The sequence below is a fragment of the Schistocerca serialis genome, chromosome 9 (genome assembly GCF_023864345.2).
Source record: "Schistocerca serialis cubense isolate TAMUIC-IGC-003099 chromosome 9, iqSchSeri2.2, whole genome shotgun sequence".
Classification (NCBI taxonomy): Eukaryota; Metazoa; Arthropoda; class Insecta; order Orthoptera; family Acrididae; genus Schistocerca; species Schistocerca serialis.
The window spans coordinates 482,731,627-482,744,639 of record NC_064646.1 but is presented as its reverse complement, the minus strand read 5'-3'; the positions used below and the strand labels follow the sequence as shown (position 1 = coordinate 482,744,639).

The 13,013-nt window shown below is 42.0% G+C and overlaps 1 protein-coding gene across 1 annotated transcript in view; it reads left to right on the top strand.

The window, feature by feature from the left end:
• LOC126418777 (uncharacterized) overlaps window positions 1-4,394 on the top strand; it is a 77,130-nt gene extending 72,736 nt beyond the window's left edge. The window contains exon 7 of the mRNA XM_050085703.1: window positions 4,150-4,394. Coding sequence (XP_049941660.1) covers window positions 4,150-4,253 — 104 coding nt within the window. The 3' untranslated portion in view covers window positions 4,254-4,394. The remainder of the gene's footprint in view (window positions 1-4,149) is intronic.
• The last annotated feature ends 8,619 nt before the right edge of the window (window positions 4,395-13,013 follow it).

Below are 13,013 nucleotides of genomic sequence, written 5' to 3'. Positions count from 1 at the left end.
AACCAGATAATTTACATTACAACTGAATCTTGTAAGTTGTGGCTCTGTTTTGTTGTAATCAGATGGTTACCTGTGAAAATACTCAAAATGTCACAACAAAAAAAGATATTCTTTTTGTGTATTGTGAATTTAACATGCTATTGAGGAGTTGTTAAAAATATCTTCCAACTATTGTTGTCTAACTGGGGAAAACATGCATGATAATCAACTGAGATTTTCTCTGGGAGATGAGTCTGGCAGATAGTAGAAAGGTGCTGCTATAGGATTCTCTTTCTAGTTACCCAAACATAAGTTGATCAAAAAGAGAATTCACTTAAGAAAATTGAAAGCTTAGAAAGAGAGAGAATGGTTGTCCAGTACTTACTTCCAGAAGCCAAAATTTCAGTACTGCTGATATACAAATTTGAAAGTGAAAATATTAACCCTAGCTAAGCTCATTACCCTGAAAGTTAGGATAAATGTTTATCTTTATAATGAGTCTGCCAGGGGTATCAGCATTTTGCCTCCAGGAGGTACATGAGGTGAATTACCTAGAACATCCACCACAAATATTGTGGACATACTATTGATGTGCAGTTTCCATAGAGTGGATTGGTAGTAAGGGGCTTGTATTGTTAGCCAGTAAGCTGAGCAGTTCTAGGTGCTACAGTCTGGAACCACGTGACCACTGCGGTCGGAGGTTCGAATCCTGTCTCGGGTATGGGTGTGTGTGATGTCCTTAGGTTAGTTAGGTTTAAGTAGTTGTAAGTTCTGGGGGACTGATGACCTCTGAAGTTAAGTCCCATAGTGCTCAAAGCCATTTGAACCATTTGTTAGCCAGTAAGCAGATTGTAATAATGCATATGAATTGTACTTTTTTTGTACAAACATACACTTTCTAAATGGAACAACATTCTAGAAGCAGGGTAAATTAGATCAACTGTTACTTGTATATCACATAATACACTTACATTATATATTTTTAACAACTTACTAATGCTCAGTTCTGAAGAAAGGTACAATTGTTGGCTCTTCTTCCTGGAATAATGGCATTCTCTACCTCTTAGGCTTGAGATGAAACTAGTAACCTTCTCTCTCTTTGTTGCAAACTTCTCTTTCTTGTCATCACACTCTGTGTTCTTTACCTCCTTCTCCACCCGTAACTGCTTTAGCAATAGTACTTCGGTGACTGTCAAACCCAAACAGATTCGCAAAAAATTTTGTGCACACTGGTTCCAAATTGCTATTTATTGTCATTGCTGTAGGTTCCCTGGTACCAGATCTTGGGCAGTCTCTCTTTGGCGAAGAAAGCTTAATCATCTATAACTAGTCTTGATCCCCTTCACTTTTGTTTAGAACTCTGACTACAGTGTTTTTGGTATTTAATAGTAAATGTGCTGGTATATTATAGCAATAGAAATGACCTTCTCTGTGCTGACATGGAGGTGTCAACAAGAGTTTGTACAATGGTGACGACGATGACACAGCAAGAAAAAGGAAGTGTCATAAAACCTGAATGTTAACTTAGTACCATATTAAATCATAGAATTTAATGTTGATGAAAATTTTGGAAGGGTCAGATTAACACTTTTAGCAAGACTTACAATCCCATATTCTTTTCTAAACTTTATTTTTACAAACCTTGTCTCAGATTTAAGTTGATGGGCATGTTTGGTTTTCTTTTCTCTATTTTGGCTTCCTCTTAGTGATAATACAACAGTGATTTCTTACTCCATTATTAAAAAAGCTGCTCCCATACACACAATTAACAAGATAGTTGTCATTATTGAACATGGAGCATTCTCAAGAAATACATGCTAGTTGTCAGTGTAACCAACTGAGCAATGTAACAAAACTGATTCATATTGAATTAATGTTGGGCACAATGTGATTTGAAACACACACTACAGAGGACTAAATATGATTTAGAACAACTGCAATTTTCAGACACAATTTACATTGTTAGTGAAACCAATTTGTTACAGTCTGACTTCATAGTATGAAATATCCCTATTGAAACTGTAAAAAGATGTATCAGACAGTTTTGTCCACTGGTGGTGCTTCAATAGCCATGCGCTTTCCCTCTGGCCATTGCTGCTTGTGCATTTTGCACTTTGCCAGTCTTGTGTTTTAGAAGTATGTATTCTCTTTCATCTGTTTTGTTTTTATATTTTCTTCTTTTATCAAACAAAGTAAATATCTCCTGTATTATCCAGAGATTTCTCGTGGATCTTGTCTTTTCACCTACGCAATCTTCTGTTGCATTACCTATTTTATTTCTCCAAGCTATCCATTCACCTTCTATTGCATTCATTTCCCCTGTTTCAGTCCGAAGCTACCCAATGCTCCATCTTAAACATTCAACCACCTTTGTTTCCTTCAATTTATCCAGATTACATTGCAACAAGATGTCAATTTGCCTCAATTGATGTTAGCATAATAATTTATTCTTGCCCATGTGGTCATCAAAATCAGTAATGTACTAAAATTACTATTGCCAAGTCATCAGGGGCAATTGGGTGGTGGCTTGAATGCTTGCCCCTTTAGCCACTCATTATCTGTTTATTATTAATGTCTTTTAATATTCTAATGATAATTAACATAAACTAAAGTCCATTTAGAGAACTCTGAATTTTTCGTACTTATTTCTGGTGTCACTGCAATGCTAGTGCACGACATAAGAACACCAAAGAAAACGTAGAAACCAAACATTACTACCCAAATTGTGGATGTTATATCAGAAAGTGTAAAAGCTAATGTTGGTAACACATAGCTGACTGGAAGAAAATCCTTAAAATTATATAGTCCATTGATTAAATAACAGAAGCAGCTAAAAGTACATCTTAGGATCTCCTTAAATTCTAACCATTTTGCAATACCTTCAGTTTCAATCTGCATTTCACAATCAGTAAATTATTATCAGAGTCCATATCTGACCATGGAATTTAAAATATGGTTTCAAAATCTCTGTCTCATTATTGTATAATCTATCTGAAATCTTTGTGCCTCAGGTATCTGCCATGAATACAACCTTTCTTCATGATTTTTAAGCCAAGTTTAATGGTAATTAAATTATGCTGTGTCCAAAATTATACCAAGCAGTTTCATTTTTCATTCACTTCCCTTCAGTCCATTTTCTCTTACTATTTTTCCTTTTCCACTTCTAAATTTTTCACCCATCACAATTAAATTTTCACCTCCTTTCACTATCTGAATAATTTAATTAATCTCATCATACATTATTTCAATCTCTTGTTCATTTTCAGAACTAGTTTGCATATAAACTTGTACTACTATGGTGGGTCTCATGACTCAGATAAGGCATTCAGTATGCTGTTCATAGCAGCTTACAGCATTTCTGTTGTCTTATTCATTATTACCCCTATTTGATTTTGAATTTATAACCCTATACTCACCTGGCCACAAGTTTTGTTTTTCCTGTTACTTCACTTCTCTTATCCCTACTACATCTAACATCAATCTATCCATTTCCCTGCTCACATTCTCTAACCTATCTACATGATTAAGGCATCTGATGTTCCACACTACAGACTGTAGAATGCCAGTTTTGTTTTTTTATGATGGCATCCTTCTGATTAGTCCCTTCCCAAAGATTTGAATGGGGGACTATCTTACTTGCAGAATATTTTACTCAAGGGGATGCCACTATCATTTAACTATACAGAAGATATGCAAGCCCCTAGGGATAAGAAAACAGCTGGAGGGGGAGGGGGAGGTTCCTACAGCTAGAAAAAGAAGTGCATTCCAAATGCTAGCCAAGCTCTGTACCTTTTGTTTGTGTACCTGTCAAATATGCAGTGCTTCTGGCTTTTGAGGGATCATCTCCTTTATTTGTTATCTGTAAATAATTTTTAAATATTATAAATTGTAATAAATAGAGCAACATGATTGAGAATGTCTCCCTTATAACAGAGTAACTTTCGAGAATATAAATGGAATATTTATTATCTTATGGTTTGCAGTAATTGTGTTGTGGATATAGTGTTAGTGATGCCTCTTCTTTTTCCAACCATATGGAAAACTCAGATTTGGTCTTCATTGTTGCTATTATCTGTAACATTAATTTAAGTTTCACAGTAATGTAATTTGGTTGTCACAGTGCTTTGTTACAAAACTCTAATTACATGATTTGTCTCTCTTGCTTTGCAGTGGTGTTCACCAATTTTCTATGGGCATTTGAGTATTTTCCTGGAAGAAACTTGGACAATGTGGCTATACTGACAGAAACAGTGTGGGACGAAGCTTCAAAATAAGTTTTCTGTGCTGACAGTTTAGACAAATTTCCGAAATTGTGTGTGTGTAAAATGTGTTCATATTGATAAGAAAATTTTTAATTAATATTTAAATTATAGTTGATGCATGTATGTTGTCAAAAGTCCATATCAAATAAATGCAGAACTAATACTAGATTAAAACATTTTATTTTCTTCTCTTGGCATCATTTCATAAACATTGTGATTCTGCAATGAATCTTCCATTCTGAACTAGTGTGTGTGTGTGTGTGTGTGTGTGTGTGTGTGTGTGTGTGTGTGTGTGTGTGTGTGTGTGTGTGTGTGTGTGTGTGTGTGCGTATGCTGGTTTGAAATAACAGTAGATAAAAACAGTCTGTAGGACTGGGAGTCATGCTTGGATGTTAAGTTGGTTAGAGAGTTAAGTGTGATGGGCATGTTATGGATCTGAGTGCAGGTATAAATACAGTTTTAATTATTGTGGTTTATACACATTTTCAACTGTATAGGGCCACTTTCTTTTCACCCATTCCTGATCTTCAGAAATAAATAAATGAATAGAAAAAATAGTTTAACAGTATAACCTACTTTCAATCATTGTGCAAACAGCAGATAGAACTTAGCCATTCCTTTGTGATCAATTTTATTGAACAAACTTACTGGTTTCATCAATGAAAATAATCGATTGTTGATAATATAATGCAAATGGATAGATAAAATATCTGCTTTCTAAGCGGTTGCAGGGGAAAATGAAAAGAACTGGAGAGGTTTAGGGAAAGGGGTATGGTCCAGAAAAGTCACCCAGAACAGCGGGTCAGGGGAGACTTACTGGATGGGATGAGGAGGAAAGACTGATTGCTGGGGACTGTACTGGCTGAGATTTGAAAACCAAATCTTGCCTTGTGCAGTCCCCACCAATGGGTCTTTCTTCTCATCCTATGTCACCCAAGTCTGGGTGACTTTTCTGAACTGTACCCTTTTCCCTCAACCTCTCCAGGCCTTTTCCTTCACCCCTCTTTCTTCCTCTTCAACTCTTCTGCCAGGAGAAGGAGCCACTAGCTCCAAAAGCTTGTAAAAGTTAAACTACTAATATTGGTAACTGATAGTAACTGAATTTTATAAATTGGATTTTGACCTTTTTCTCAAATCTGAGTGTCAAGTTTTATCTTAGTGATAGTTTTTTCCACATGAAGAACATGAGTCTAGGTGTAATGTCTAACAAAAATAGCCCTACTTCCAATGAACTCCATTCCAGTAATAGTTTTGGTATTCAACATTATATATTTCACAAAATAGTTAAAATAATATTGAAACAAACAATCTGTGTTCTATTTTACAGCTAGAAACACATTTACACTTTGTCTAGTGTTGTACACTGTGTCTGGTTGATTGAAGCAAGCGAAACAACTGCCATGTTTATTTACATGTTAATGGTTTTTGTATTTATACCTACATACTACAAAAATATGCAGTTAAGAATCTCTTCCAAGCCACATTGTTTCTCATATGACTTGTTGGACAAAAATATCAGGAAATGTAATGTTGCTGGTTTGAACTACACTCCTGGAAATTGAAATAAGAACACCATGAATTCATTGTCCCAGGAAGGGGAAACTTTATTGACACATTCCTGGGGTCAGATACATCACATGATCACACTGACAGAACCACAGGCACATAGACACAGGCAACAGAGCATGCACAATGTCGGCACTAGTACAGTGTATATCCACCTTTCGCAGCAATGCAGGCTGCTATTCTCCCATGGAGACGATCGTAGAGATGCTGGATGTAGTCCTGTGGAACGGCTTGCCATGCCATTTCCACCTGGCGCCTCAGTTGGACCAGCGTTCGTGCTGGACGTGCAGACCGCGTGAGACGTCGCTTCATCCAGTCCCAAACATGCTCAATGGGGTACAGATCCGGAGATCTTGCTGGCCAGGGTAGTTGACTTACACCTTCTAGAGCACGTTGGGTGGCACGGGATACATGCGGCCGTGCATTGTCCTGTTGGAACAGCAAGTTCCCTTGCCGGTCTAGGAATGGTAGAACGATGGGTTCGATGACGGTTTGGATGTACCGTGCACTATTCAGTGTCCCCTCGACGATCACCAGTGGTGTACGGCCAGTGTAGGAGATCGCTCCCCACACCATGATGCCGGGTGTTGGCCCTGTGTGCCTCGGTCGTATGCAGTCCTGATTGTGGCGCTCACCTGCACGGCGCCAAACACGCATACGACCATCATTGGCACCAAGGCAGAAGCGACTCTCATCGCTGAAGACGACACGTCTCCATTCGTCCCTCCATTCACGCCTGTCGCGACACCACTGGAGGTGGGCTGCACGATGTTGGGGCGTGAGCGGAAGACGGCCTAACGGTGTGCGGGACCGTAGCCCAGCTTCATGGAGACGGTTGCAAATGGTCCTCGCCGATACCCCAGGAGCAACAGTGTCCCTAATTTGCTGGGAAGTGGTGGTGCGGTCCCCTACGACACTGCGTAGGATCCTACGGTCTTGGCGTGCATCCGTGCGTCGCTGCGGTCCGGTCCCAGGTCGACGGGCACGTGCACCTTCCGCCGACCACTGGCGACAACATCGATGTACTGTGGAGACCTCACGCCCCACGTGTTGAGCAATTCGGCGGTATGTCCACCCGGCCTCCCGCATGCCCACTATATGCCCTCGCTCAAAGTCCGTCAACTGCACATACGGTTCACGTCCACGCTGTCGCGGCATGCTACCAGTGTTAAAGACTGTGATGGAGCTCCGTATGCCATGGCAAACTGGCTGACACTGACGGCAGCGGTGCACAAATGCTGCGCAGCTAGCACCATTCGACGGCCAACACCGCGGTTCCTGGTGTGTCCGCTGTGCCGTGCGTGTGATCATTGCTTGCTTGTACAGCCCTCTCGCAGTGTCCGGAGCAAGTATGGTGGGTCTGACACACCGGTGTCAATGTGTTCTTTTTTTCCTTTTCCAGGAGTGTATTACCTATACTCAAAGTTAAAAGTTTGAAGAATGCTTAATTATTGGGGCAAAAGGAATTTTTGATGAAATTGGCAATCTCCTGAGAGCACGGTAGGATAAATACTTGAGGCAGAGGTGAAGGAAACATTGAAACACACTGGGTTGCACCACTGAACTAGGCTAACAACTCATATGGCCACAGATACACGCAAATCTGTATTCAGTCATATGCTGTTGTTTCAACAATAGGATGGTGGCGGTGGTGGTGGTGGTGGTGGTGGTGGTGGTGGTGGTGGTGGTGGTGATGACGTCGACGATGGTGTCTCAATACTGAAATGGCAAACACTCTTTTTTCCACACTTGTAATAATGGGATCCTACCATGTAAATATTCTGAAGGGGTACACATTATAATGTCTTGGATATGAATTTGCAAGTCATGACAATGCTTTCTTTAAAAAACAAAAACTTTCAAGTCTGTTTATAAATCCTGACATTATCAAATGATGGAAAAAAATTGATCTTGTATAGGGCTACATAACTATTTCATTCATTTTCAAAGCTCTACATTTTCCAAAGTATTACTTATACAAATATTGTTAATGCATGAATAGAATCATAAACTCATAAAATTTGCTTTCTGCATTCTACAAATATTCTATGAGAGCCCCTCTGGCCATAAGACACACTTCAAAGTGGTAGTCTAGTTCATTCTATACCTAACACAGCCACATCCTGTCAATGGTTATCACAACAGTATTGATGGATTCTCTGAGCTATTCCAATGTTCTTTGCAGTGGGGATGCATAAATACAGTTCTTAATGTCCCCCCCCCCCCCCCCCCCCCCCCAGGAAAAAGTCACAAGTCATAAGTCAGGTGATCTACAGGGTGGGTGAATGATGTTGTAAGGGAACAGAGCCACATCATCTTCATATTCATTGCAACACCTATCCTGCAATGTGGATGTTCATGGTTTAGATAGTGAAAACATCGATGCATTAGCAGGTGGCTGGGGGAGGGGGTGTTAGAAGATGAAATTCCCAGAATCAGCAGTGTGGAAATAACAACTGCAACATATCAAGGTAAGAGGTACCTGTCACATTCTTCTCATAGAAGTAAAATGGTCCATACAGCTTGTATGATATATTGCTTAGGAAACATTAACCTTCTTTGAATCTTGATTGTGCTACACAATTTCATGAGGATTGTCAGCACCTCACACACATATTGTCACAATTTACCATTTCAGGTAAATGGAGGTTGCTTTGTCACTGAATATCACTTGCTGGCACCCCCAGGGGCTCACCGCACTTTGGCGGGTGTGTGCTTGGCTACCACGGGGTCTCAGCCTTCGCAGCATCTTTTCCCTTCTGTGCTGCATGCCTGTCCTGTTGCTATTCTTTTTCCGTCCCTTGGGGAACATATCTGGGACATTTCTGGAAATGTGTTCTGTTGGAAGGAGTGTGCTATCTAGATGCTGGCAGTTGTGGGGGGGGGGGGGGGGTTCTCATACTCAGCCAATCATCATCTTCACAGTCAACATCTACTCAGACATAAATGGAATGAGGCTTACAATTCAACGATCCTCCCAGCTACACCATCGTTCCTCATGGTTTCATGTACTGACAATGGTCAGTTCTTTGCTAGAGTAGATCCATTTATTATTCAGAAAGGTGTTGATGCAGTTGCTGGCCCTGCGAAATTCTGCTCTCATTTAAGCAACGGCACTTTGCTTTTGGAGACTACTACTAATTCTCAAGCACAGCTACTGCTTGCATCTTTGCTCATCCACAGCTACCCTACACATGTCAAGGCCCATTGAACACCGAATTCTTCCTATGGTATTATTTACACTAGGCTGCTCGATGGTCTGACCAAGGGGAAATCCAAATGTACCTTTCTGATCAGGGCATCATTGCAGTCCATCGTGCGATGAAAAACGTAGAATCGTCCTTAGTGCCCAAATGCACTCTTTGTCTCCCTTTTGATAGGGTGGTACTTCCATCTAACATCAAAGAAGGTTATGAAGTTATCACAGTCAGGCTGTATATTCCAAACCCAAAGTGCTGCTACCAGTCTCATCATTACACCACACGAGAGTCCTGTTGACACCAAGCCAAGTGTGTAACCTGTAATAGGGATGCTCACGAGGGTGATCATCTGCCTCCTTCTCCACGTTGCATAAACTGCAATGGCGACCATGCCGCCACCTTCCATGATTGTCCCATGTATCTCGATGAGTGGGCTGTCCAGGAGATCTGGGTAAAGGAAAAAGTGCCTTACGCTGTCACCTGCAAGTTGTTGCTATTCGGAAACCCTGTGTTCTGCCATCTGGCATCTAGAGTACTGTTCTTGCCACATCTCACTCCACAAAAGACATGGCCATGCTGACATGCAACCTAAAATTCAGCACTGCAGTTGTAAAATTGCTCAGCATCCCTGTCTCCTCCTCCAGCTGTGCAACAAGCCACCAAACTTTACCTTACTGGGCAAAGTCACCTGCTACACAAGTGGCAGGCCATAAAGGACAGAAGTACTCCCATGAAAACTGTTTCCCTCTAGCCAACAAACATCTGAGTGTTCCTCTGCCAACTGGAAAGACAACAATAAATTAAACAAAGACAAACGGTCTTCTCCTTCGCCTACTCGGAGGTCCTCTTAAACGGTGTCGCCACGTGATACCCTCACCTGACTGACCTCCGTGTTGCCGGCGTGCACCGGCAACTGTTTTTCTGCCCTGGACTTGGCAGACCAACAAAAAGAGAATGCTGATGCCTCTGTAGATCTCATGGAGCAAGAGCCTCCAGTTTCTGCACCCTGTAGCAGTGAGGCTTTGAAGGTTGGTACTTGGCAGCTGCCGAGGTGACACCCCTTCATGTTTTCCTTCCTCCCCTTTCCTTGTCATGACTGTCCTCCAGTGGTACATTCACAGTCTTAGATCCAACAAAGACAAATTATGGCTGCTCTTGGAATCACAACGTCCACTTATCTGCCTCCAGGAAACAAAATTGTGTCCTCACAATTCCTTTGACCTCTCATACTGCTTTGCAGTCTGCTTTGATGTCTGCTTTGACCTTCCGCCCAAGGATGGTATTCCATCTCATGGGGGAGTCATGCTGCTCATCCAGGATGACATTAATAGCCAGACCATCTCCATGACATGTCTTCAAGCTGTTGCAGTAGACATTTTCCTTCCACACTTCACCTGTTCCTTTGTACTGTTTGCATTCCTCTATCATTCAGTGTCATGAGGGCAGACTTTCTTCAGCTTATTGGGCAACTATCTCACTCCTTTTTGTTGCTCACTGACTTTAACATGCACCATCCCCTTTGGGGCTCTCCCAGGACCTGTCAGAGATTCCATCTTGGCTGACCTCATCAATTCAATCTCATCTGCCTTAATACTGGAGCATCCAAGTTCCTTGCAGACTTCATGTGCACCTGTTCCTATTTGGACCTTTCCTCATGCACTGCCCAGCTTCCCTGTTGTCTCGAGTGGTCTGTTCTCTCCAACAGATGCACAAGTGATCATTTCCCACTTGCTATCTGTTCCCTGACTCTTACTCCACCTATGTGCACACCCAAATGGCAGCTTACTAGGGCCAACTGGAGACTTCACTCCTCCCTCACGACCTTAACAAACATTTCCCCACTTGTGATGACCAAGTAGAGTATCTTACAAAATGTTATCCTTACCACCACAGAACATTCCATTCCTTCCACTTCCTCTTTACCATGCCGTGTCCCAGGCCCTTGGTGGTCTGAGGCATGCCATGATACAATCTGCACAGAGATGTGTTCTCTGTATTTTTAACTGTTATCCTAAAATGCCAACTGCATTCTTTACAAACAGCTCTGTGCACAGTGTCGTCATGTTCTTCAGCATAGCAGAAAAGCTAGCTGGGTTTCATTTACTAGTTCTTTTAACAGATCCACTACCTCTTCTGTTGTGTGGTCCAACCTCCAATGGCTCTCTGGGACCAAGGACCATTCCCCAAATTCCTGCCTGACTGTAGCAGATGATGCCTTTCCTTCTGGGCTTTGGTATGGGTATGACAGTGGCTTCACACCAGTGTGATTGTATACACATATGTGATTATATGTATGAAGGAAGCAGTTCAAGAGAAAAGTTCCGCAACATCTGAATGTTGGGGCTACCCCAACATCTTGGCCCACTATTTTGTGGAGATTTCAAGCTCCACCCATTATCATGCTACCTTCCTCCATCAGAAATGAATGGAGGAGGCTCGGATGATACCCTCCTCTTCTCAGAATCATGAGTCGTACAATGCCACCTTAACTATGAAGGGGCTAGATCGTGCTATGACTTCATCCCAATCCTTTACCCCAAGGCCAGACAAAGTTCACATTCAGATGTTGCGGAACTTTTCTCTTGAACTGCTTCCTTCATACATATAATCACATATGTGTATACAATCACACTGGTGTGAAGCCACTGTCATACCCATACCAAAGCCCAGAAGGAAAAATGCCTTCCTTCTAGCTACCATCCCATTTCTCTCACCAGCTTTGTTTGCAAGGTGATGTAATGCACGATTTATGCCCAGCTAGTTTGGTGGCTTGAGCCTCTCTGTTTATAACCACTGCACAGTGAGGTTTTTAAGTGTGCCGTTCTGCAGTTGACCATCTTATTACTTTGTCAACCCATGTTTTTCTGTGGAAAAACCAGACTGTGTTTTTCGATTTGGAGAAAGCCTACTACACCTGCTGGTGGACTGGTATCCCTTGTACTGTTGACACATGGGGCTTCCAAGGCCGCTTGCCCTGTTTCCTTCAGGAATTTTTAAAAGACAGTTTCCAAGGCATGTGCGGTTTCTGCCTTGTTGGACATCTTTAACCAGGAAAATGGTGTGCCTCAGGCTTCAGTAACCCTATTACGGCTCATCTCCTACCAGACATCTCCTGCTCCCTTTTCATTGATGATTTTGCCATATATTGCATTTTTCCACAGACTTGTATCCTTGGGCAGTGTCTTCAGTGTCGTCTGGATTTTCTTTACTTGTGGACTGTTGACAATGGCTTTTGCTTTTCCAATGACAAAACTGTTAGTATGAATTTCTGGAGATGCAATTGATTTCCTCCATTGTCCTTATATCTTGAGCCTGTTGCTCTTCCGTTCATTCAAATAACACAATTCCTGGGGCCGATGCTCAATTGGAAACTTTCTTGTCCTGCCACATATCTTACCTGGTCACCTGCTGTACAGTCCCTCAGTGTCCTCAGCAGTACTCCCTGGGGAGCAGATTGGACCACCCCCTCTGTTTGTACTGGTTCCTTGTCTGTTTGAAACTAGACTATGAGTGTTTCATTTATACATGTGCACATCAGTCCATCTTATGTTGTCTCAATACAATCCACCATTGTGGCACACGTTTGGCCACTGGTGCCTTTTACCCTAGCCCTGTTGACATACTGTATGCAGAAGCTGTCGAACTACCACTCTCATACCACTGATTTTTCTCCTCAGCAGATATGCGTGCCATTTTCTGCCATGCCTGGCCTCCCTTCCTATGCCTTCTTCTTCCATGATTCCTTTGATTGCCAGTATGGCGTGCATCCCTGTTCTATGTTACCTCCTGGAGTTTTCTTTCGACAATTGCTTCAGCAGCTTAACTTTACGCTAGATGCCATTTTCCCTGTGGGTGTGAACCCTTCACTACATTGGCTTCATTCAGTGGCCCCTGTCCATCTTGGACTCCATTCACTTCCTAAGGACACTACTCCATCCTTGCTCTATTGCCACGAGTTTCTCGACATTTTCATGGAACTCCACTATAGTAGCGTTGTGTACGCTCA